Consider the following 24,800-nt stretch of genomic DNA (forward strand, 5'->3'; position numbering starts at 1 on the left):
ACTCTGTAGTAATCGGAACGATGTACAGCCCGCGCCCCCCGTAGCTGGCGGAATTACGCCGCGAAGACGAAATGCGGGGACGGGCTTTGGCCGGCGGCTTCGCCGCGGTCCGATTCGGCCGTCTCCGAGTGGGTCAGTTGCGCCGTTCTCAGCCGTCGGCGCTGCCTCTCCTCAGCGTCTTTTTGTTTTGTCGTTTGCATGTGCCCGTTTCCGTAGGCTTCGCATCGAATGAAGACTCCTGCCAAGTATATGACCGGAACGGCAGTTCTCCCTTTCAATCCCGCTACATTCGGAGAGGTAATAGCAGTAATGGCGTTTATTAAGCGCTTACTATGTGCAGAGCACCGGGGAGGTCACAGGGTGATCGGATCATCCCACGGGGGGGTGGATGAGGGAACTGAGGCCCAGAGAAGTGAAGCGACTTGCCCAGCGTCACACAGCTGACAGTCGGCAGAGCCGGGATTTGAACCCGTGACCTCCGACTCCAAAGCCCGGGCTCTTTCCACTGAGCCACGCTGCCGCTTCTACTTCTTTAACCGCAGAATGACGGCGTAATTTCACGGGCCGCGTCTTTTAAAGCGGCGGGGGCTCGGTCCGTGTTCGGAAGTTGAGTGCTTTCCGCGTGCAGAGCACTGTACTGAGGGATGGGGGAGAGGACAGTACGACCGAGTTGGTCGGTGCATTTCCTGTCCACGGGGAGCTTCCCGTCGAGAAGGGGAGACCGGCGCTCAGATCAGTATTTATTTTACTTGTACATATCTATTCTATTTACTTTATTTTGTTAGTATGTTTGGTTTTGCTCTCTGTCTTCCCCTTTTAGACTGTGAGCCCACTGTTGGGTAGGGACTGTCTCTATGTGTTGCCAATTTGTACTTCCCAAGCGCTTAGTACAGTGCTCTGCACATAGTAAGCGCTCAGTAAATCAATCAATCAATCGTATTTATTGATACAATATTTATTGATCGTATTTATTGATACAATACGATTGATGATGATGATGATACGAAATAAGTGCCGTGGGTTCGAGGGTGGGCCGAATATCAGGGGCCGAGAGGGTACGGAGCCAAGTGCGTGGGCGCTGCAGAAGGGAAAGGGAGCGGGAGGAGCGAGGACTCAAGTCGGGGAAGGTCCCTCGGAGGAGACGGGACTTTTAGGAGGATTTTGAAGATGGGGAGGGTGGTGGTCTGTTCCCTTCGGAGGGAGAAGGAGTTTCAGACCGGAGGGAATTACACGGGAAGGGGCCGGGCAAGCGAGATTGACGAAACCGAGGTTTTTTCGACCGTAAGCCCTCTGTGGGCAGGGAACGTGTCCCTCAACTCGGTTATACTGCGCTCTTCCAAGCGCTCAGTACAGCAAAACTCAACAAATACGGTGGATAACTCGGAGCTGACAGTCTACAGGGGGAGACAGACGTTAAAATAAATCGTGGATGTGTACGTAAGCGCTGTGGGGCTGAAGGTAGCGCTTAGAACAGTCCTTGGTGAGCGCTTAACAAGTAACATCATTATTATTGTATCAGATGCTTCAATCAATTGTATTTATTGAGCGCTTACTGTGTGCAGAGCACTGTACTAAGCGCTTGGGAAGTCCAAGTTGGCAGCATATAGAGACAGTCCCTACCCAACAGTGGGCTCCCAGTCTAAAAGGATAGAGATCCAAGTGCAGAGGTGACGCAGAAGGGAGAGGGAATCCTATTTATTTTGTTAATGATGCGCATTTTTAGACTGTGAGCCCACTGTTGGGTAGGGACTGTCTCTATATGTTGCCAATTTGTACTTCCCAAGCGCTTAGTACAGTGCTCTGCGCATAGTAAGCGCTCAATAAATACGATTGATGATGATTTAATTCTATTTATCCTGATGACTTGACACCCGTCCACGTGTTTTGTTTTGTCGTCTGTCTCCCCCTTCTAGACTGTGAGCCCGCTGTCGGGTAGGGACCGTCTCTATACGTCGCCAACTCGTACCTCCCAGGCGCTTAGTACAGCGCTCTGCACACAGCAAGCGCTCAATAAATGCGATTGAATGAATGTGAACTCATTTCCTAAGTTTAAAATCAGTACCACTTTTGTTTAAATCACCGGTAAGCGGGTACGGCGGCTTGAGCGTCACCCAGGAAATTGTTTCCGTCGGACGAGGGGTCAGTTTACGAGTTCCCCGCCTCCACTGGAAGCGAAACAGGAGAAAACGGGCTTTAGATGCAGGAGGAATATGTTAAAATTTTTTAACGGAGTGGGGAGAGGCAGAAGGAAGCCGACAGCGGTAGTCACGGTGGGATATGGGATACGGTTTGGATGGAGAGGGCGGATTTTAGCGAGGTGCCGGGAAGGTAGAACTGACGGGACTTGGCGGGTCGAGTGACGGAAATGAGCCGCTAATGCCAAGGTCACGGGCGTGTTGAGAGCGATTCGGGCCCGGGGTTGGAAGACGAGTTCTGTTTTGGCCGCGGGAAGCTCGAGTTTGAAGGAGAGGTGTCCTGCAGGCGGGGGGAAAAGTGAGACAGCGGAGAAGGAGCCTGGGCTGGAAATGTAGATTTGGGAATCATCTGTGCGGAGGTGGTAGTGACTCCGGCCGCGGCGACGAACCCAACGGGCCACCGCGTGATAGGCCTTTCTTTAGTTTTGACCGTAAATAAGTTGAGTCCCCCCTCAGCTGCAAAATCCCTCACGTAGAGAGGTGCGAGATTTTTATAAAGCAGGATTTCTCTCGCTCGCTCGCTCTCCGTATCGCAGCTGCGTATTGCGGTATTTAATCGAGGAACGGAATAGGTTGTGGACATTTGGGAAGATAAGGATAAAGACCCGATCCACTTACCACGATAATGCCAGCGAATTCAATTCTCGGCTCGTCCTGGAATTCAGGAGATCGTTTGAACCGTGAGGAGGGACTACGATTAGATGAGACTAACCGGAACCTTCTCCCTGGTTTTAAAGAGCTTCGGAGAATAATAATAATAATAATAATAATAGTAATGTGCAAAGCACTGTTCTAAGCGCTAGGGAGGTTACAAGGTGATCAGGTTGTCCCTCGGGGGGGGCTTCCAGTCTTCATCCCCATTTTCCAGATGAGGGAACTGAGGCCCAGGGAAGTGAAGTGACTTGCCCAAAGTCACACAGCTGACAGTTGGCGGAGCCGGGATTCGAACCCATGACCTCGGGCTCTTTCCACTGAGCCGCGCTGAGACGGATTTATCCACAGTGCCCTTTCGTTATTCTTTCCAGTATTTCAGGGGGGTTTTCACCGCCCCGAGCCTTTGGAGTCCTGCCGTCTTCTCGGCCTCCGTTAACGGCGCTGAGGATAGGCAGGATTCAGGGGTTACGCACTGGTCCGTTTCGCCCTGCTTACCGTCGCCGTTCGGAGGGCCGAGTTTGCCGTCTACGCAGCCAGCGTGCTCTCCGCCCACCAGCCCCTCTAATGATGATGATGATGGTGGTATTTGTTCGTTCAGTCGTATTTCTTGAGCGCTTACTATGTGCAGAGCATTCATTCATTCGTTCAATCGTATTTCTTGAGCGCTTACTGTGTGCAGAGCCTTCATTCAGTCAGTCAGTCGTATTTCTCGAGCGCTTACTGCGTACAGAGCCGTGTAGAGAAGCAGCGCGGCTCGGCGGAAAGATCCCGGGCTTTGGAGTCAGAGGTCATGGGTTCGAAGCCCGGCTCCACCACAGGCCTTGGGCAAGTCACTTCACTTCTCGGAGCCTCAGTTCCCTCATCTGGAAAATGGGGATTAAGGCTGTGAGCCCCCCGTGGGACAACCTGATCACCTCGTATCCCCCCCGCCCAGCGCTTAGAACGGTGCTTTGCACATAGTAAGCGCCTAGTAAATGCCATCGTCATTATTATTGTGATTGCTAAGCGCTTGGGAAGTCCACGTCGGCCACATATAGAGCCGGTCCCTACCCAACGGCGGGCTCGCGGTCTAGAAGGGGGAGACAGACGCCGAAACGAAACATAGTACCAAAATGAAATAAATAGAATAAATATGTACAAGTAAAATAAAGTAATAAATATTTTCTCACCCTGATCCATCTCTCTCCGGTTTCAGATAGTCCTGTACTTGCGAATGTGCCTTGCCCACAGCGCTGGGGTGACGCCCACCTCCCAGAGCCTGCAGCACATGCAAGATAACGCCCCGGCCATCGGCCGTTACGTTCGAACCTTGATGGCCGCCAACCTCATCACGGCCACTTCGACTTCTGCCGCCAAAGGCGGGGAGACCAACCCCGTGCAGATCTACATCGCCTTGCTCCAGCAGCTGCTGGCCGGGGTCGGAGGTGAGAACGGAGCCGAGGCGGCCTGGCGGGGTGGGCGGGAAGCCCTCCCGTCCGTGGGGGCTGCGGGAGGGCGCCCGGATGGGGTTGGCTGGGGCGGTTTGCCGATCCTTCGCGGCCTTTGGGGGGGCCTGTCGTGAAACCTGTCGTGAGTCGGCGGGGATTTGCCGGGAAATCCATAGTCAGCGGGGGGTTGCCGGGAAATAGGCAGAGGCTCCGCGCTCCGTCGAGGAGTGGCGTCGGTGCCTCTAAAAAGCAGGGACCCCACCGGAATCATGGGACGTGAAGTAGGGCAGGTTGCGGGAGAATGCCCTCCTAATAATAATAATAATAATGGTGATGGCATTTATTAATCAATCAATCAATTGTATTTGTTGAGCGCTTACTATGTGCCGAGCACTGTACTAAGCTCTTGGCAACACATAGAGACAGTCCCTACCCAACAGTGGGCTCACAGTCTAAAAGGGGGAGACAGAGAACAGAGCCAAACGTACCAACGAAATAAAATAAATAGGATAGAAATGTACAAGTAAAATAAATAAATAGAGTAATAAATATGTACAACCATATATACATAGCGTATATACATATTTACCGTATATACCATATATCCATATATACATATTTATTAAGGCGCTTACTACGTGCATATCCCCGTTCCAAACGCCGGGGAGGTTACAAGGTGGTCAGGCGGTCCCACGGGGGGCTCCCGGTTTTAATCCCCGTTTAACAGAGCAGCGAAGTGACTTGGCCAGAGCCGCCCAGCTGGCCGAGCCGGGATTTGAACCCACGACCTCCGACGCCAAAGCCCGGGCTCCTTCGCCGCGCTCCGACTTTTCCCGGGAAGTCCGAAACGCGCCCCCCCGGCGCAGGGGACGAGCGTCCCGCTCAAACGGAACTAGCTTCCGGCCTCGTTTCGGCCCGCTTCCTCGATTCTCTCCGCTTCGAGCGCCGAGGCATTTGAATTGGGCCCGCTGGCCCGCGGAGAGACGTGAGCGTGTGTCGTGTCTGTGGCGCTTAAGACAGCTCTGACCTCCTCCCTAGGTTTGCCCGTCATGTACTGCCTTTTGGAGGCCGTGTCCGTCTATCCGGAAAAATTAGCCGTCAAGTTCGTCGATAAAACAGACTGGATAAAGGTACGTCCGTCTCGCGGGTGCCCCTGGTTCGGATTCCCCTTCGCCCGTCCGTAATAGCGGGGTCACCGTCTCAGGCGGGGCCACGGAAAGCGGCCGGCGCCCGGAAGCGGGGACGGCCTCGGGAATGCCGGGAAGACGTCGCCGGATTTCGCAGGCGCCCCCTCGGCTACCACCCCCGAGGTGAAGAGAGACGAATTTTATCTCCTTAACTTGTACTTCCGACGACTTAGGAAAACGGAGGTCCCTTGACCTGCGTATCCCAAATAGCGCGCCCGACGACGACTGGAATACCGGTCGATCGATCAGTCGTATTTATTGAGCGCTTACTGTGTGCGGAGCACTGTACTAAGCGCTTACCAGTGGCCAAGAAAGCCAGGAATGTGTCGGCCAGCGCTACACTAAGCCGTTTTATGGGAAACCTCAGGCCGCGTCCGAAGTACGCACTCTGCGGAGTACGGTCGAGGGAGGCAGCCGGCTCCGCCCTCTTCACCGACACGGAGGGATTCCTCCGTCGGTGGCGGCGGCGGTCCTCTCGGGAATCCTCTCGCCGGCAAGAGCGAGGCCCCCCGCTTCGAAGAAGTCATTATCCTATTCAGAGCTCCGGAAATAGAGCTATCCCTGGATCGAGGAGTAGTTTTTAGCGAGCCCTCGGGTGCCGAGCGTTTAGATTTCCGTAGGCTCCGACGGATGTTCCTCCGGAAATCCGCCGCTGGGAAGGGACGTAACCGTTCGAGTTTCTCGATGGGGGTTTTCCCTCGCCCTTTCAGACTGTGAGGACGGCACCGACCCGCCGAGTCGTGTCGTCGTCGTAACACTCGTGATATCACCTGGTAGGCGAATCGCTCACCTGGTCCTATACGGAACAGCGGAGACGGCTTTTCGGCGCGGACGTGCGGAGAGTCGCGTTTTTCCGGCCCTGATGGCTCGTTTCTCTTCTTTTTACCCCCCCCAGGGCCTGATGAATACGAACAAGGAGGAGATGCGGGAGCTGGCCGCCCTCTTTTATTCCGTAATAGCGTCGACGATGTCCGGAAGTGAGTTGAAGGCCACCATCCAGAGCCTCATAAAGTCCACGAAGGACAGCCACGTGAGTCACTTTTCCAGTCGCGGCTTTGGGCCGTGTAATTTGTGAGGCCTTTCAGCCCCCTGAGGGCCTGTTCCCCGGAGCGTCGTCACTTGTTCCCCGCTGTGTCTCTGGGATCGGAGAAAACCCGGGGCTCCACGTCAACAAATCAATCGATCGTATTTTTTGAGCGCTTACTGCGTGCAGAGCTCTGTACTAAGCGCGTGGGAAGTACAAGTTGGCACTTCTCCGGGCCTCAGTTCCCTCATCTGGAAAATGGGGGTGAAGACTGGGAGCCCCACGGGGGACAAGCTAGACTGGGAGCCCGCTGTCGGGTAGGGACCGTCTCTATGTTGCCAACTTGGACTTCCCGAGCGCTTAGTACAGCGCTCTGCACACAGTAAGCGCTCAGTAAATACGATTGAATGAATGAATGACTGACAAACTGATCACCTTGTATCCCCCCAGTGCTTAGAACAGTGCTCCGCACATAGTAAGCGCGTAATAAATACCATTATTATTATTGTATCCATATGTATGGATGAGAAGCAGCGTGGCTTAGTGGAAAGAGCCCGGGCTTTGGAGTCCGAGGTCATGGGTTCAAATCCCAGCGCCACCAATTGTCAGCTGGGTGACTTCGGGCCAGTCGCTTCACTTTTCCGGGCCTCGGTTCCCTCATCTGGAAAATGGGGGTGAAGACTGTGAGCCCCCCGTGGGACAAGCTGATCACCTTGTATCCCCCAGTGCTTTGCACATAGTAAGCACGTAATAAATACCATTATTATTATTGTATCCATATGTATGGATGAGAAGCAGCGTGGCTCAGTGGAAAGAGCCCGGGCTTTGGAGTCCGAGATCATGGGTTCAAATCCCGGTGCCACCAATTGTCAGCTGGGTGACTTTGGGCCAGTCACTTCACTTTTCCGGGCCTCAGTTCCCTCATCTGGAAAATGGGGGTGAAGACTGGGAGCCCCCCGTGGGACAAGCTGATCACCTTGTATCCCCCAGTGCTTTGCACATAGTAAGCGCTTAATAAATACCATCATCATCATTATTATTATTATTATTATTATGGATGAGAAGCAGCATGGCTCAGTGGAAAGAGCCCGGGCTTTGGAGTCCGAGGTCATGGGTTCAAATCCCAGCGCGACCAATTGTCAGCTGGGTGACTTTGGGCCAGTCACTTCACTTTTCCGGGCCTCAGTTCCCTCATCTGGAAAATGGGGGTGAAGACTGGGAGCCCCCCATGGGACAAGCTGATCACCTTGTATCCCCCAGTGCTTTGCACATAGTAAGGGCTTAATAAATACCATCATCATTATTATTATTATTATTATTATTATTATTATGGATGAGAAGCAGCGTGGCCCAGTGGAAAGAGCCTGGGCTTTGGAGTCCGAGATCATGGGTTCAAATCCCGGTGCCGCCAATTGTCAACTGGGTGACTTTGGGCCGGTCACGTCACTTCTCTGGGCCTCAGTTCCCTCGTCTGGAAAATGGGGGTGAAGACTGGGAGCCCCACGGGGGACAAACTGATCACCTTGCATCCCCCCAGTGCTTAGAACAGTGCTTTGCACATAGTAAGCGCTTAATAAATACCGTTATTATTATTATATCCATATGTATGGATGAGAAGCAGCGTGGCTCAGCGGCAACAGCCCGGGCTTTGGAGTCTGAGGTCGTGGGTTCAAATCCTGGCGCCGCCAGTTGTCAGCTGGGTGACTTTGGGCCAGTCACTTCACTTCTCCGGGCCTCCGTGACCTCATCTGGAAAATGGGGATGAAGACCGTGAGCCCCCCGTGGGACAAACTGATCACCTTGTATCCCCCCAGTGCTTGAACCCAGTCCGAGGTCATGGGTTCAAATCCTGGCGCCCCCAATTGTCAGCTGGGTGACTTTGGGCCAGTCGCTTCGCTTCTCTGGGCCTCAGTGACCTCATCTGGAAAATGGGGGTGGAGACCGTGAGCGCCCCGTGGGACGACCCGATCGCCTCGTGCCCTCCCCGGCGCTTGGAACGGCGCTTTGCACGTAGTAAGCGCCTAATAAAAATGTCACCGTTATATCCAGATACCGGGTTGCCTGGGTCACCTGTGATTTATTGTCTGTCTACCCCGCTAGATCATAAACCGCTTGAGGGCAGGGACCGTGACCACCAACTCTGTTGTATTGTACTCTCCCAAGCGCGTAGTGCAGCGCTCAATAAATAGCCCGGAGCTGGGACAGATTTTGGAGACGTAATGGCCGCCGTTGGCACGTTCGTGTTGCTTTTTAGAGCCTGGAGATCCAGCATGGCTCTTTGCTGGCCTTGGGATTCACCGTGGGACGCTATCTGGCGAAAAAGAAAACCGGAACGGTGGCGCCCCAGGATTTAGAGGAGACAAACGCCGCTTTTCTGCCCGACCAAGAGCAGCTCATCCAGAGCACCACGGAAACGATAGGTAACGCGGAGTTGCTTCCGTCCCGCTTCCTTGCTTTCGGGTTCGCCGCCCAGCGATATTTTCATTTCCTCCGTGACCGGGCTTCTTAGCAGGTGGAGCGGGCCTCCGAACCGCCGGGTCGACGGCGCGGTCGGCGTTTTTCCCGATATAAGTATTCCCCTTTGAACGTAGCTGTGACCGCCCGCTCTATTTTTCCCGCCTCGAGTCCCGGAGTGGCTCGTTTTCGAAAAGACGCGGAAATGGAGGCCGTTGCTCAAGTCCGGCTCCGCCGGAGGCCGGCGAGAAGGGTTAAGTCCACGCGGTTGTACCTCCGCAGGTTCCTTTTTGGACAGTGCCACTCCTCTCCTGGTCGTCGCCGCTTGCACGGCCCTCGGGGAGATTGGGCGGAACGGCCCGCTTCCCATCCCCAGCGAAGGCTCCGGTTTTACCAAACTGCATCTCGTGGAGAGTCTGCTGACCAGAATACCCTCGAGCAAGGAAACGAATAAGGCAAGGATCCGTTGGGCTTTTTCTCTTCTCCCCTTCCGGCCGAGGCCGCGGTCGGAATCGGCGGCGGGGGCCGGCCGCTAAGGAATAACGAAGCCGCGTGAGCGCCGGCATTAAAGCGGTGACGCCTCTAGGCCAGTGACTGTTTTTAGACGGTGGAACCGGGAGCCAAAGGTGGGGATGGGAAAGCAGCGTGGCTCGGTGGGAAGAGCCCGGGCTTCGGGGTCCGAGGTCGCGGGTTCAGATCCCGGCCCTGCCCACCGTCAGCTGGGGGCCAGTCGCTTCACTTCTCATCTGGAAAATGGGGATGAAGCCCGGGAGCCCCCCGGGGGACCACCCGATCGCCTCGTAACCTCCCCGCCGCTTAGAACGGGGCTTGGCACGTAGGAAGCGCTTAATAAATGCCGTCGTCAGCGTTACGTCCGTGGCAGCGGCCCTTCCCGCCCTCCCGTGCGTTCTCCCTCGCCGCTCTTCTGAAAAGATTAAAGCAAAATGACCACCCGATCACCTTGTCACCTCCCCGGCGCTTAGAACGGTGCTTGGCACATAGGAAGCGCCTAATAAATGTCATTATTATCATTACTGTCATCATTATAAAATGGGGATGAAGACCCTGAGCCCCCTGTGGGACGACCCGATCACCTTGTCACCTCCCCAGCGCTTAGAACGGTGCTTGGCACATAGGAAGCGCTTAATAAATGTCATTGTTATTATTATCGTCATCGTTATAAAATGGGGATGAAGACCGTGGGACGACCCGATCACCTTGTCACCTCCCTGGCGCTTAGAACGGTGCTTGGCACATAGTAAGCGCTTAATAAGTGTCATTATTATTATTATTATCATCATTATAAAATGGGGATGAAGACCCTGAGCCCCTTCCGTGGGACGACCCGATCACCTTGTCACCTCCCCAGCGCTTAGAATGGTGCTTGGCACATAGGAAGCGCTTAATAAATGTCATTGTTATTATTATTGTCATCATTATAAAACGGGGATGAAACCCTGAGCCTCCCGTGGGACGACCCGATCACCTTGTCACCTCCCCAGCGCTTAGAACGGTGCTTGGCACATAGGAAGCGCTTAATAAATGTCATTGTTATTATTATCATCGTCATTATAAAATGGGGATGAAGACCGTGAGCCCCCCGTGGGATCGACCCGATCACCTTGTCACCTCCCCAGCGCTTTTCGTGATTCTCACGTGTGTCCATGCTCATGTTTGCATGAATAATAATAATAACGATGGCATTTATTACTCTATTACTATTACTCTATTTATTATTACTCTATTTATTTATTTATTTATTTTACTTGTACATATCTATTCTATTTATTTTATTTTGTTTGTATGTTTGGTTTTGTCTCCCCCTTTTAGACTGTGAGCCCACTGTTGGGTAGGGACTGTCTCTATATGTTGCCAATTTGTACTTCCCAAGCGCTTAGTACCGTGCTCTTCACACAGTAAGCGCTCAATAAATATGATTGATGATGATTTATTAAGCGCTTACTACGTGCAAAGCGCCGGAACGTGTCTGCCCCCCGTTCCGAACCGTCGGCCGCGTCGGGATGCTGTGCTGATTTTGGCCCTTACTTTGGGAAACCCTGCTCTCGAATGGAGCCGAGTGCTTCGTTCTTATAAACGTAATCGCTTCCTTGCAGATGAAAGAACGAGCCATTCAAACCCTGGGCTACTTTCCCGTTGGCGATGGAGATTTTCCCCATCAGAAGCTCCTCTTACAAGGACTGATGGATTCAGTGGAGGTAAAGTGTCGGTATTCCTCACCGGTCGCCCTCCGAATGTTAGAACCGGAGTTCGGACGGGTCGCTGTAGTTCTTGCGTCGGAGAGAGAGCCGTCTGAGAGAAGCGCGGACCGTGAGCCCGCTGGCGGGTGGGGACCGTCTCCGTACGTTGCCGACTTGCGCTTCCCGAGCGCTCCGCACACAGGAAGCGCTCAATAACTCCGATTGAATGACCGAGTATAGTTCCGACTCGAAAATAAATGCAGACGTAATCCCTGTGGCTCTGAGTTAGTGGAACTATTCATTTCCTTGAGGCTCTTCAACTTCCTGAACGCTCAACGCAGCCTTGTCTATTGCCGTTCCGCAGTCGTGCCCCCGTTTGAAGGCACGACTTCGGAGAGAATCGGGGGCTAGCCGAAGTGAGAATTAGAGATTTTTGCTCTGAAGACCCCGGCGTAGTCTTCTCCGTAGCCTCCTTCCCTGATTTTCCTTTCCCTCATCTCTCAACGTGTCCTCTGTTCCAGGAGGGATGAAAAGGGAGCCCAGATGGTGTAAACAGACCTGGGTCCTAATCCCAGCTCCGCCACCCGGCCCTGGGCGAGTCACTGAACTTCTGTGCCTCGGTTTCCTCACCTGGGTACGCGGGCCGTTAGCACGTGTCCACCCCAGCGCTCAGGACGGGGCCTCCTGGCACTTAGCACGTGCTGTTAAGCAGAAATCGAAAACGAACCCGAATGAAGTGTAATTCCTCGGGGGAGAACAAAATCGGAAGATTAGGCTGGGAAGAGCACAGCTTGCGTTCTTTCGGTCGTATTTATTGAGCACTCTCTGGGAGCATAGGATCTTTCTTCCCTGCTCCGCTGCGTTTGACGGACGGGGGGGAAGGACCCTGTTTCATCCGTTATTTCCCGCTCTCCCTATGTCCCTCTCCCGTCTCCTTTAGGCCAAACAAATTGAACTCCAGTTCACCGTCGGCGAAGCCCTCACCAATGCCGCAGTGGGGACCAGTTCCGTGGCGGCCCGCGATGCCTGGCTGGTGACCGAAGAAGAATATACTCCTCCCGGTGAGCATAAAGGAGACGGAGAGCAGAAACGCGACGTGCGCTTTATCGCGTTCCTTCCGAAAGGAAGGAGTAGCCTCTAGCGTGAGCCGTTTGCATCCCCAGGGAATGGGGCGGACCGATCTAAGCACCTGGGGTGGCCAGATCTGAGAAAAGGGGAGCGTAGCTTTCAAACCCGCCCTGACCGTCGGCCGCGGACGGTTGAGGGCTTTGAGCCTGGTTCAGAAATCTTGACGCGCGGCGAGAAGTGCTCAGATCCAAGGAGCCAGAGAGTGCCGCGCTATGGCGCCGGGTAGCGGTGTCGATCTTTTAACGAGGCACCGAGCTGGGGTCTGCCCGTCTCGTCACTTGGGAGCAACTGCCGCGCGGTCTCACGCGAGGGAGCGCACGGTTGCCTCGCCCGTCAGGTGAGGCCGCGCGCCCCGGCCTTCCGGTTCCGTCGGCCGGGCTTGAGGCGAATGGGAAATATCAGATCTACTCCCGTTCGACCCGCCGCTTTGGAGTTTCCCGCGAAGCCCGAGGCGGGGCGAGGGAGGAGAAAACCGATCTCGAGGTGACCGTCTCGGGCGGCGAGGGAAAAGTGGAAAAACGAGAGCTCGAGATTTAGAGATGTAGTCTCCGGCGGTGGCGCGTTCGGCGAGATAAAGCGTTCATTCATTCATTCATTCAGTCGTATTTATTGAGCGCTTACCGTGTGCAGAGCACTGGACTAAGCGCTTGGGAAGTACAAGGTGGCAACAAAGGCAGGCACCGAAGCAGCGCGGCTCAGTGGAAAGAGCCCGGGTTTGGGAGTCAGAGGGCGGGGGTTCCGGTCCCGGCTCCGCCACACTTCTGCTGTGTGACCTTGGGCAAGTCGCTTCCCTTCTCTGAGCCGCATCTGGAAAATGGGGATGAAGACGGGGAGCCCCACGTGGGACCAACTGATCACCTTGTTAACCTCCCCGGCGCTTGGCGCATAGTAAGCGCTTAACAAATGCTATCGTTATTATTATTATTCTTCTCTGAGCCGCAGTTCCCTCATCTGTAAAATGGGGATGAAGACTGGGAGCCCCCCGTGGGACCACCTGATCGCCTTGTACCCCCCCCCACCAGCACTTAGAACAGTGCTTCGCCCATAGTAAGCGCTTAACAAATTCATTCATTCATTCAGTCATATTCATTGAGCGCTTCCTGTGTGCAGAGCACTGTACTAAGCGCTTAGAAATCAGTACAAATGTACCAGACAGTTCCAGTGTGATACCCTAGGTATCAGCCTTGAATGTGCTCTCATGAAGCCATCAGAATGTTTTTTAAAATGACCGTTTCCCACTTAGGGAAGGGAGAAATGAGGAATTTTCCAGGGTCTGCCTCTCTGGGCTTCAAGCGTCGTCATCCGTACAATGCCGCCTGTCCTTCCCTACCTCGCAGGGAAGTTGAGAGCACAATGAAATAAGTCGTGTCAAGCGCTTGGGCAAAACCAACTGCCGTACAGGTTCCGGGGGTCAGTTATTCTCGAAAGAGTTTATTAATTCATGGCCTCGAAATTAAGAAGGCTCGACGCTAGTAAACGCTGTTGAAAGCTCCGTTTTTTAAGGGATCAGGAAGGGAAAATACCGTTGTCACTGAAATTGACACTAATGGCTTGAAATCAAGAAGGCCTGATGCTAGGAAACGCTGTTGAAAGCTCTGTTTTTTAAGAGATCAGGAAGGGAAAATACCGGCGTCACTGAAATTGACACTAATGGCCTTGAAATCAAGAAGGCCCGACGCTAGGAAACTCTGTTGAAAGCTCTGTTTTTTAAGGGGATTGATCAGGAAGGGAAAATACCGCTGTCACTGAAATTTTCCGCGCGTGCGTGTGCTCTGTTTTAAATCAGTAGAGTCGAAAGTAAATGATGTGGTGCCCTGGGTTCTGGACATCGTTTTAAATAAGTACATCGTCAGCCCCAACCCCCACGTGCGACAGGCTGCCTGCATCTGGCTCCTTTCCCTGGTGAAGAAGCTGAGTTCCCATAAAGAGATCAAGGTAAAAAAAAAAACGGTTCCCGTTATTGTCAGCTACGAACGGGAGCGTTGTCTTTGGAACTGGGTTTTCCCGGTTTTGGGCCCTGACCCCGAGCCCCTTTATTCCTTCGCGGATCTGTTCGTCCACCTCTCTGGCCCCTTGCGCGTACGTCTGAGGGTGTAATTGCCGGGCAGCAGTGCAGTTGATCTGACCTCACCGGACCTCCTCTTCACCGCCCGCCGCAAAGGGGACGGTGGGACGGCTCGTTTCGTCCCGATTCAGGGTCTGCTTCGCACCCGGCGTCCAATGTGCGCTTTATCGCGTTCCTTCCGAAAGGGACGGGCCACCCTTTCATTCGTTCCGTTCTGGCGACTTGACACTTGTCCATCCGTTTTGTCGCGCCGTCCGTCTCCCCCTTCTAGACCGTTGTCGGTTAGGCACCGTCTCTAGCTGTTGCCGACTTGGACTTCCCAAGCGCTCGGTCCAGTGCTCCGCACACAGTAAGCGCGCAATAAATACGATTGAATGAATTGAGAGGAAGCTCTGGGTGTTACCCTCTAAAAGCTGGAGCGTTTTGACCGTGTGGTCGGACTTTCCCGTGATTCCCGACCGGTTGGGCACGTAGGGATATTTCGGTCACAGTCTCTAGTGGAAATAGGGAACGGTCGTTGCCCCGCGACGCCGTCCACCGGGCACTGGGGATCACCAAAGCGCCTTCCCCAAGACGGGTTCCATGACAGACCGAGACTCAGCGGGCCCGCGATACCTTCCAGCCCCTCGTAGGACCGACGAGAGGCTTCCGGCAATCTCTTTGGAGACGTGCGGCTCAAGCTAAGGACCGTGAGCCCCGGATGATGGGATGCCGTGGTGTAAATAAAGTAGCTAGGCCTGTAAAGGTGTCACCGTCACCACTGTCAGAACGCTAAGAAGAAAGGGTTGTGGGGAGACTCGTTTCCGGCGGCCGTTACGTTCCCCTCTGTAGCCGGAAACCCGAGCCCCTTTATGACTGTGTTTCCCTCCCCCTAAAGGGAGCCACTCCACCGGTTTCCCCAGCGGTGAGCCGACTGGATGCGCGTTGAGTGATTTCTTTATTACGTCTTGGGCCGGACTCGCCAAGACAGCGTGGCGTGGCGTGGATTTTTCTGAGGCGTCTCCAGGGAGTGGAGAGGGCGGTCGTGTGGCCCCCTTCCGTGGATCTCGGTCCTCTCCGCGGGACCCCCATCGCCCGGTCTCTCTTACTTTCAACTCGAGGCCGGCGGCGATTCCCCCTTCGGTGCCTCCCGACTCGGCGGCCCGCCTTTTTTCCGATCGTCTGCGTCTCTTCCGCGGCAGCTGTCCTCTCGCCCATTTTGCGAGCCCGGCTTTTCATCGCCTTCCATCCCGTTTGCGATCCTGGCTTTTCCCCTCACGTCCTTCCCTGCGGATCCGGCCTTTCACACCTTACATCCCGAAGTAAATCTTCCTTTCCCCCGGGCCACGCTCCTTCTCTGGTAGATCGCGCTTCTCCTCCGTGGGCGGGACAAGATCACCAACTCAGAGCCTCGGAGTTTAGTTAGTCTCCTAGCGTTGAAATTACACCCACCTCAAACTGGAAGGAACAGTTGAGGAGAATGGGTGAAAGTGGAATACCCGGATCGCTGCCGAACAGCGAGCTGAAAGTGGACCACGGCAAAGAAGTGGCCGGGGGAAATGTTTTAAGGTTACAATAAAGCCAGAGCAGCGAACAACTGTATCGCTCTTTCTTCACAGCATCTCTTCCACCCCCCATTGCCTCCTAGAAAAGAAAATAATCACTTGGCTCTGCATTCCAGCGCTTAGAACAGCGCACATAGTAAGCGCTTAACAAACACCATCATTATTATTATTAGATTCAGAATGTTACTGTTTTATCGCATTTCACGGAGATCGAAAGCATTTTTCCAACTGCTTCCGTGGAGTCGATGTAATTCCGGAAGCCATCGCCGAGGTTGGATGGGTCCTTTTTCCCCGTTCTTCTCTAGTGGGCTGTTCACTCGACTCACGCGGCGTTACCGATAGTATCGTCCGTGGTCCCTCTTCCCCCATCCAGAGAGGTTTCAAACTCAGGCGTATTAATTAATTGGAGCCCGAGTGTCAGATTGGCCACAGGCCACAAGAAGACTTTCCTACTGTGAAAGTCCACTTGAGAACAGTTTTCCCCCGTGGAAGGAACATTGAGGATGTCTAGGCAGGTATGAAAATGGGAGGCTCTTGGGAAGCCAGGGCGGTTCCACTGATGTAGGGGGATTTGGGATCATTTCCGCTAAATCACGCCTGTTTTCCCCCTTCTCCCTTTAGTCTCATCTAAAGGAGATCCAAGGAGCGTTTGTTTCGATTCTGTCAGATAACGATGGTGAGTGGCAAGAGCTTTTGGTCCTTAAGTTTTATTAAAATATTATCATGGCCCTTAAAGTTCAAGTCTAGGTGTTAATGGAGGGGTGAGGGCAAATATATTTGACCTGCAGGATTATTTTTAGTAGGTTTCCCGGCCAACCACGGGTTAGGTTCCTTGAAAGTCCCGGCAATTGGCAAAATTGCGGTTGGTAAGATTACGGTAGTTCATCAGTTATTCCCGCTTCTATTTAGATAAGGTTCTTTTTCAGTGGTTAACCGTCAGGAAAGGGGGCTGGAATTTTTGAGCAATATTTGGGGTCTTGCGCATTTAAGAACTATGTAGAATTGACTGGGTTGGATCGGAAACACTTTCACTGTTTTAGGACATTGTAGCATTCGTGGAATCTCGTCTAAAAGGTTGTAAACCAAAGTTATCACTGCATTAGTTTATATGTCTCTCTCTCTCTGTATATATATATTTTTTCCTTTCTGTTTATTGTAGAGCTTAGTCAAGATGTTGCCTCAAAAGGCCTCGGATTGGTGTACGAACTAGGTAATGAAAAAGATCAGCAGGAGCTGGTGGCCACCCTCGTGGATACACTTATGACCGGAAAAAGGTATGTCGACTCAGGAGGTGCATTGGCCCACTCGTACGGCCACGGATCTAGGGAGAACAGGCGAAGAATCTCTAGAAGCAGGAAAATACAGCCGTCCTCCATCCCTCTGTTCCTATATTTAGTCATTGTTGAATTGGAAAACCGCGCAGCAGTTCACTTGTTACAAGTTCCACGTTCGGAATGAACGTTACGCACAAGAGAACTGTCGACCAGCAAAAATATCGGATAGCTACTTGTGGGGGGAAGCGCTCGGTTGGGCAAATACTACGATCGCCCATGGGCCAGCCGTGCGGGAGAGCGTAAATGGGAGACAGAAGTGGCAGAAGTGACGGTAGGATATAGAGGGGTGGAAGTGATTACAGAATTTGTTAAGCGCTCATTCTCTGCCAGGCACTGTAATAGACCGGGAGCCCGTCGTTGGGTAGGGACCGTCTCTATATGTTGCCAAATTGGACTTCCCAAGCGCTTAGTGTAAGCGCTCAATAAATCCGATTGAATGAATGAATAACAGCGTTAAGCGCACACTGCGTGCAGAGCACCGTACTAAGGAAAGCGGCCTTTCGGCATCTAGGGGAATACAGGTCTGCCTATCCGGTCTGAATCCAAGCCTGCGGAAAAGGAAATTCCCTCCGATCGTTCGGAGCCGACGGTAGAGCGGGTCCCCGATCGTTGAGCGTCCTGGAAAATTAGAGCCAGTTGCAGAATGAGCTCACTTGTATTTGGGCATCCTGGGGTTCCCTGGTAATGAGCGAATTAGACTTTACCGGCTTGAAAACCGTCTTCCTACGTCTGGTAATCGAACGACGGTAAATAGAACATCTGACGGTGGTGTTGTTTCCCATTCCCATTCTAGGGCTAAGCACGAAGTTTCTGGAGAGACCGTGGTCTTTCAGGGAATGTCCCTCGGCCAAGCACCGGATGGGTAAGTCTACTTAGGCTGTAGTTTTTAAGGAAACGGCCGCCCGTGGCCGGTAGCGTCGATCAGCGAGGCCGGATTGCCGGCTGGGTTTTCGGAAACGTTTGGGCTGTCGTCGGGAATTTGTGGCAAGCGAAAGTATAGCCTTAGAATGGCTGAGGGGAGTCAGGTAAGGGACGTTTAGCGGGAGGAATCTGGCTGCGAAGAGTGAGGAAGCAAGCAAGATGAAGGGAGGGAGGCCTCCGTCGCTCTTTCTCGCTCTCTCACTTCCCTCGCCTCCAGTTTCCCTCTATTTCTTGCCCACCGTGGCGGGAGGGCTGGACTGCTCGCTGGCTCTCCTCCCTCAATGTCCCCTATGCCAGCCTGGAGAGCCCTCCGCCTCAGAAACTCCCTTTCCTTTCCCGCCAGGCCTTTTTGCCGTCATCTTCTTGACGGTCCAGTGAAAACGTTTCCCCCGGGGTACAGCCGTCAGGCCCGCTGCCGAAAATAATGGTATTCGAACGCTAATCGCGCTCCGTCGTTGGGTCGAAGGGTTGAACTTTCGCCGGGCTGTCGTGTGAACGGCCTTGCGGCCGAGACGGCATAGAAGGAAGTTTCCTGTTTTTCCTGGCCACCGACCGGGTGGATCAGCACACTGGAAAAAGCCCTCCGACTGAAACCCAACTTGTCCCGCTTTTCTCATTGTGTCTCCCAGCCAGGGACTCTCTACGTACAAGGAGCTTTGTTCCCTGGCAAGTGATCTCAGTCAGCCGGACTTGGTGTACAAATTCATGAACCTGGCCAACCACCATGCCATGTGGAATTCTCGGAAGGTAATTTCCATGCCGCCTGGTACTCGGAATACGGCGCCCGGATCCCTTGCTCGACCTTGTCGGGCAACTCCGCGGGACCGTGGTGCGTAACTTGGTGGTTTTCGATCGCGGAGAAAATGACCCCGAGGGGCATCAAGAAAACCATCACCGCCAACGTGGGCTAGCGGATAGACTGCGGGCCCGGGAAGGATTCCGGCTCTGCTGTTCGTCTACCGTGGGACCTTGGGCAAGTCGCTTAATCTCCGGGCCTCAGTTCCCTCACGTGTAAAACGGGGATGAAGATTGTGAGCCCCCCGTGGGACAACCTGGTCACCTTGTAACCTCCCCAGCGCTTACAACAGTGCTTTGCACATAGTAAGCGCTTACTAAATGCCATTATTATTATTATTATCATCTGTAAAGCGGGGATTGAGACGGGGAGCCCCACGTGGGACAGGGGCCGTGTCCCACCCGGTTATCTTGGATTTACCCCGGCGCTTATTACGATGCCCAGGCCGTAGGAAGCACTTGGTGATGATGATGATGGCATTTATTAAGCGCTTACTGTGTGCACCTGTGTTACAAGGTGATCAGGTGGTCCCACGGGGGGCTCCCAGTCTTCATCCCCATTTTGCAGATGAGGTCACTGAGGCCCAGAGAAGTGAAGTGACTCACCCAAAGTCCCACAGCTGACAGTCGGCAGCTTGTCCTTCCCAAGCGCTGAGTACAGTGCCCTGCACACAGTAAGCGCTCGATAGATACGACTGATTGATTGAATTGGCCGAGCCGGGATTTGAACCCGTGACCTCGGACTCCAAAGCCCGCGCGCTGGTCCACTGAGCCACGCTGCTTCCCCACTTAACGGACACCACAGATACCATCGTGATCACGACTGGCATTTCTTTGCCAAACCCCCGCTGTGAACGTGACGCTGTCCTAAATGCCCTACGCAGGTCCGTGCGCACACGTCTGAAACGCGTGAACGGACGGTCAGGCTTTCCGATGGTAACGGAGCCGTGGCGTGTACAGTGCTCCGCGCACAGTAAGCGCTCAGTAAATACGATTGAATGAATGAGTGCCCTGCTTTGGACTCTTTATTGAGCATAAACTCTTTCACCCTTCCGGCGTCACTGCTCTCTCAAAGCTCTCTCGTTACCCCTCTTGCTAATCGAATCGGGTTCGTGACGTTAGCTAATAATAATAGCGACGATGGCGTTTGTGAAGCGCTTACTATGTGCAAAGCACTGTTCGGAGCTAATGGGGTTCGGCGCCTTTCTCGCTGGAAATCTGAGATTGCTCCATCAGAAATCTGAGATTGCTTTCGCAAGACGATCATTCAATTGTATTTATTGAGCGCTTCCTGTGCGCAAAGCACTGGATGAAGGCAATGCGTGAGTGATGATGTCACGTGTCTGCCCGATCCGGATCGGTGAACGTCTCCAAAGATACGTTTCCGATTATTTAATTTATCGTTAGTATTATTGTTTCAGCGCCTGGCACGCAGCCAAAGGCCGCTGTTAAAGCGATTTCCCTTCTTTTAGGGGGCCGCTTTTGGATTTAATGTGATCGCCACCAAAGCCGGAGAGCAGCTGGCCCCGTTCCTGCCTCAGTTGATCCCTCGCCTTTACCGCTACCAGTTTGATCCCAATCTCGGCATCCGGCAAGCGATGACCAGCATCTGGAACGCGCTGGTCACCGAGAAATCTGCCGTAAGTACCTGGGGACCCCGAAAGCTGCGGGGAAAGCCCGAGGCGGCGGCGGCGGCGGCCCAAGTCGGGGGCCAGAGCTGCCCACGGGGGGGTTCTGGTCGATAGATAGCACCGTTATTATTAAGGAGCTAGTCCTGGACTCTTCCCAGCGCTTAGTACACAGTAAGGGCGGTGAATATTGATGGGTTGACTTGTCCTGTCAAGCCGTGAGCCCCCCGTGGGACAAGCTGATCGCCTTGTAGCCTCCCCAGCGCTTAGAACGGTGCTTGGCACCTAGTAAGCGCTTAATCAATGCCATCATCATTATGATATTATTATCCCTCCGGGGGATAGATAAGATCGTTGTTTGATCTGTTGAAAATGGAAGCGTGATTTCCGGATTGGGCTCTAGGGAATAATGCCTGAAGGCAGTAATGGCACTCTGTGGTTGAAATCATTTATTAAGGCAGGAGGAAAGGATGAGTAGACCCTCTGAGATCACTGTCCTCGCGTCAGCTAATCACTGGCGGCACGGAGTTCGACGTGCACATCCCCATACTTGAAAGTGGGGAAAATAAGGCGGAAAAGCATGTCAGCTTGGCGCGCTACTGTGCCCTATTTCTGGTTTCCCGCACCGAAGCGCTTCTAGGCTCTGTGAGCCGACGTAAATCTGGGCTAACGCGATGAGTAAACAGAAAGAGAAGATGATTCTGGTGAGCGGCTTGCCGTCACGACCGTCAGGGCTTGTCTCTTCGCACGAGCCGCGGCCTTCGGAAGCCAGCCCCCTCGGTGGGAAGGTGAAAAATGCCGACATCCCGCGGTTCCGGGCTTTTAATTATGCGATTTCCTCTGCCCCTAGGTGGACAAATATCTGAAAGAGATCCTGCAAGACCTGCTTAGTAACCTGACTAGCAATATCTGGAGGATTCGGGAGTCAAGGTAGAACCCTTTGGGATAAGATCTGTAGGAACGGCCGCTGATTTTTTTTTTTTTTTCCGAAAAGCCCGTCGTGAAAGCAGATGAAACGATCCCCCGGGGGGGTGGAACGAAAAGCAACGGTCTTGAGAACTGTCCAGGTGCCACACGGAGTCTGCGCGGTTAAACCTGTGTAGTTAAGCCCGGCTGCCCGGTGAAAGCTGTAAGAGACAAGATGCGAGTTACTCCGTCTTGTGTCTGGTGGAGAGCGCTTTGTGCAGAGCACTGTAGTAAGCCCGCTGCGGTGAAGTCGGAAAATTTTGGAACCGACGCATGGGGCTCATTTGTTTTAACTCTGCCCGGCAGAACCATTTCTCCACCCTTACGGATTCCCGCGCCCGTTGTTTCAGGTGTTTAATTCCCTCCTCGAGACCCCCGTCTCCTCGCCCCCCGCCCCGTTCTTCGCCCCCAATGGTGCGACGCCCTACTTAATGGCAGTTTTTTTCGGGAATCAGGCCCCATCTCCCGAAAATCTCTCCCGCTCTCCTCCAGTCCCTCCCTCCCTCCTGCCCCTTCTTCAGCTCTCCCATCCTTCCCGGCAGTATCCCGACAGATCCGTCTTTCTCAAAATCCACCCCCTCCCCGGGCGCCTCTGACCCGATCCCCCCGCGTCCTATCAAAGCATCCGCCCCCTCCTTCCTTCCCACCCTGACCGGCCCCTTGGACCGTTTGCTCTCCAGTGGCTTCTTCGCCACGGCTCCTTCCGGCTCCCCCTCCCATCGTTCCCTCCCAGACGCCTTGGGCGAGTTGTCGGTATCCGCCGTCTCCTCTCTTCCAATTCTCTCCTTGACCCCCTCCAGTCCGACTTCTGTCCCCCTCACTCTCCCGAAACCATCCAAACCCAGCCCTCCCCCTGGCTTTCCCATGCCTGAGGAAGGCACTGCCGTCCTTCCCGCCTCCCAAGCCCATATCCGTGGTTTTATCTCCCTCGTTTAACCCACCTAGTCGACTCCCGCCGGTCCAACCTCTGCCGAAAACGGGCCCTCCCCTCTCCGGCCCAACTGCCTGTCGTGTTGGCCTCCCGGCTCCGGGCCGTACTTCACTCGGCTGTCCGGACCGTTTTGCTCCAAAAACATTCAGTCCACGCCTAGAGAACCGCCCGGGGTTGTCCATCCGCCTCCACGTCAGACAGAAACTCCTGACCGTCGGCTTTCAAGCAGTCAATCACCCCGCCGCTCTTCGACTCCAAGCCGGCCCGCGCACTTTGCTCTCATTTTCCTCCCCACTGACCTCTTGCCCACCTGGAACGGGCCTGGAACGCCTTCCCTCTTCATCTCCGACAATTACCCTCCTCTCCTTCAGAGCCTCATCGACGGCCCGTCTCCTCCATTTCCTCTTTTCCCACTCCCTCCTGCGTCACCCTGACTCGCCCCCCCGTATTCACCTTCCCCGGCCCCACGGCGCTGTAGGCACGTGTCCGTAATTAATCTAATAACAATGTCCGTCTCCCCATCTAGACTCTAAGCCCGTCGTGTAGGGGGACTGTGTCTGTGATACTGCCGTAGTCGCCCAAGCGCTTAGCACGGCGCCCTGCCCACATTGATTACGTTAGGCAGTGGCCGCACTTGGACCAGAGCCCGTGAGGCGCTTAGGACAGTGCTTGGCACGTAGTAAGCGCTTCGCCGACGCCACCATCATCGGTATTATTATTATTATTCGAGGCCCGGGGGCCTCTGTAACGGATTGCTTTCCTTTGAGAAAAATCAAGTGTATCTGAAACCGGAATATCTGTTTGTAGCTGTTTAGCCTTGAATGATTTACTGAGGGGAAGACCAATCGATGACATTATCGACAGACTTCCGGAAATATGGGAAACCCTCTTCAGAGTGCAAGATGATATTAAGGTGCTCTAATTAATTTACCTTAAGACTGCTCGCGTACGTGGCCGCAACTCCTGTCAACGTCCGCCTCCCCCTCTGTCGTATTCGCCCAAGCACGTAGTGCGGCACTCCGCACGCAGCAAGCGCTCAATAAATACCCCTGATTTCATTCATTCGTTCATTCATTCAATCATATTGAGCGCTTACCGTGTGCAGAGCACTGTACTAAGCGCTTGGGAAGCCCAAGTCGGCAACATATAGAGGCGGCCCCTACCCGACGGCGGGCTCACGGTCTAGAAGGGGGAGACGGAGAACAAAACAGAACATATTAACAAGATAGAATAAATATGTACAAATAAATGTTGATTCGTGGACCGATTCACTCGGTCCTATGTATTGAGCGCTTACTGCGTGTCCCCCAACAGGGGACAGATCTAGTTATGGTTTAAGAAGTCCCAAAGAGGCTCTTCTGTCGTCAGTTCCTCAGTTAAATCAAACACGCGTGTCGGCGATCTCCCGAGTTCACCCCAGATGTCTGAAGCTCTTGGTTGGGGTTGGATAGGAGATTTTGGTTTTAGCCGTAATTACGTATTTGCAGGCATCTACGCTTGCGGCGTAGCTCAGTGGAAAGAGCCCGGGCTTTGGAGTCCGAGGTCGTGGGTTCGAATCCCGGCTCCTCCACATGCCTGCTGTGTGGCCTTGGGCGAGTCACTTAACTTCTCGGAGCCTCAGTTACCTCATCTGGAAAATGGGGATGATGACCGTGAGCCCCGCGCCGGACGACCTGATCACCTTGTATCCCCCCCGCGCTTAGAATAGTGCTTTGCACATAGTAAGGGCTTAACGAATGTCATTATTATTATTGTGCCAGTGACGAGCCCTGTGGCGCATTTAGAACATTAACCGGTGTCAGTCCGTCCCCGGTAAATAGCGCTGTAGCCAAAATCAAGACATTGACGAAACGGCGGATGAAAGAAACCCCTGGGTCTCTTATTCCTCCCCCGGAGTAAGCCCTACTGCTGTTTTATAAGGGAGAGGAGAATCTGAAAACGTGAAAATCTACGCTGGGCCAAATTCAGACTCATGAACAATAATTCCTCTTTTCTCTCTTTCAGGAATCGGTACGAAAAGCCGCCGAGTTAGCCCTGAAAACGTTAAGCAAGGTGAAATGGCGTGTCCGACGTGTTTCTTGGGGAAGGGTTTAGGGGCACGCGCTGTCAGGGTGTGATTATTTCAGGGTGCAGGGTTTTTGCTTTCCAAGTGGGCCCGAGCGGCCCCCGTGGCTTCGCAGAACGAGCCTCAGAGTCAGAGGCTTTTAATTCCGGCCCTGCCGCTTTTCTGCTGTGGGGCCTTGGGCGGCTCACGCAGCTGCTCCGTGCCTCCGTTTCCCCGTCTTCCAAAGGGGCAGACTGTGACTGTGTAGACTGTGAGCCCCTCGGGGGACAGGGACCCTGTCCAAC

General features: G+C 53.7%; 1 protein-coding gene across 4 annotated transcripts in view; it reads left to right on the forward strand.

The window, feature by feature from the left end:
• The window catches only part of ECPAS (Ecm29 proteasome adaptor and scaffold), a 134,197-nt gene that overhangs the window by 80,328 nt on the left and 29,069 nt on the right, over nucleotides 1-24,800 (forward strand). For 3 of the 4 annotated variants that reach the window (XM_038770203.1, XM_038770205.1, XM_038770206.1), the window contains 17 exons: nucleotides 217-297; nucleotides 4,045-4,273; nucleotides 5,315-5,406; nucleotides 6,359-6,493; nucleotides 8,742-8,907; nucleotides 9,224-9,396; nucleotides 11,056-11,157; nucleotides 12,080-12,200; nucleotides 14,054-14,202; nucleotides 16,498-16,552; nucleotides 17,036-17,150; nucleotides 18,004-18,072; nucleotides 18,761-18,878; nucleotides 20,399-20,566; nucleotides 21,405-21,484; nucleotides 23,259-23,364; nucleotides 24,456-24,503. In XM_038770203.1, coding sequence (XP_038626131.1) covers nucleotides 217-297; nucleotides 4,045-4,273; nucleotides 5,315-5,406; nucleotides 6,359-6,493; nucleotides 8,742-8,907; nucleotides 9,224-9,396; nucleotides 11,056-11,157; nucleotides 12,080-12,200; nucleotides 14,054-14,202; nucleotides 16,498-16,552; nucleotides 17,036-17,150; nucleotides 18,004-18,072; nucleotides 18,761-18,878; nucleotides 20,399-20,566; nucleotides 21,405-21,484; nucleotides 23,259-23,364; nucleotides 24,456-24,503 — 2,007 coding nt within the window. The remainder of the gene's footprint in view (nucleotides 1-216; nucleotides 298-4,044; nucleotides 4,274-5,314; nucleotides 5,407-6,358; nucleotides 6,494-8,741; nucleotides 8,908-9,223; nucleotides 9,397-11,055; nucleotides 11,158-12,079; nucleotides 12,201-14,053; nucleotides 14,203-16,497; nucleotides 16,553-17,035; nucleotides 17,151-18,003; nucleotides 18,073-18,760; nucleotides 18,879-20,398; nucleotides 20,567-21,404; nucleotides 21,485-23,258; nucleotides 23,365-24,455; nucleotides 24,504-24,800) is intronic. The other variant, XM_038770204.1, reaches the window with a different exon arrangement.

This window comes from Tachyglossus aculeatus, chromosome X3, assembly GCF_015852505.1.
Source record: "Tachyglossus aculeatus isolate mTacAcu1 chromosome X3, mTacAcu1.pri, whole genome shotgun sequence".
NCBI classification, from domain to species: Eukaryota; Metazoa; Chordata; class Mammalia; order Monotremata; family Tachyglossidae; genus Tachyglossus; species Tachyglossus aculeatus.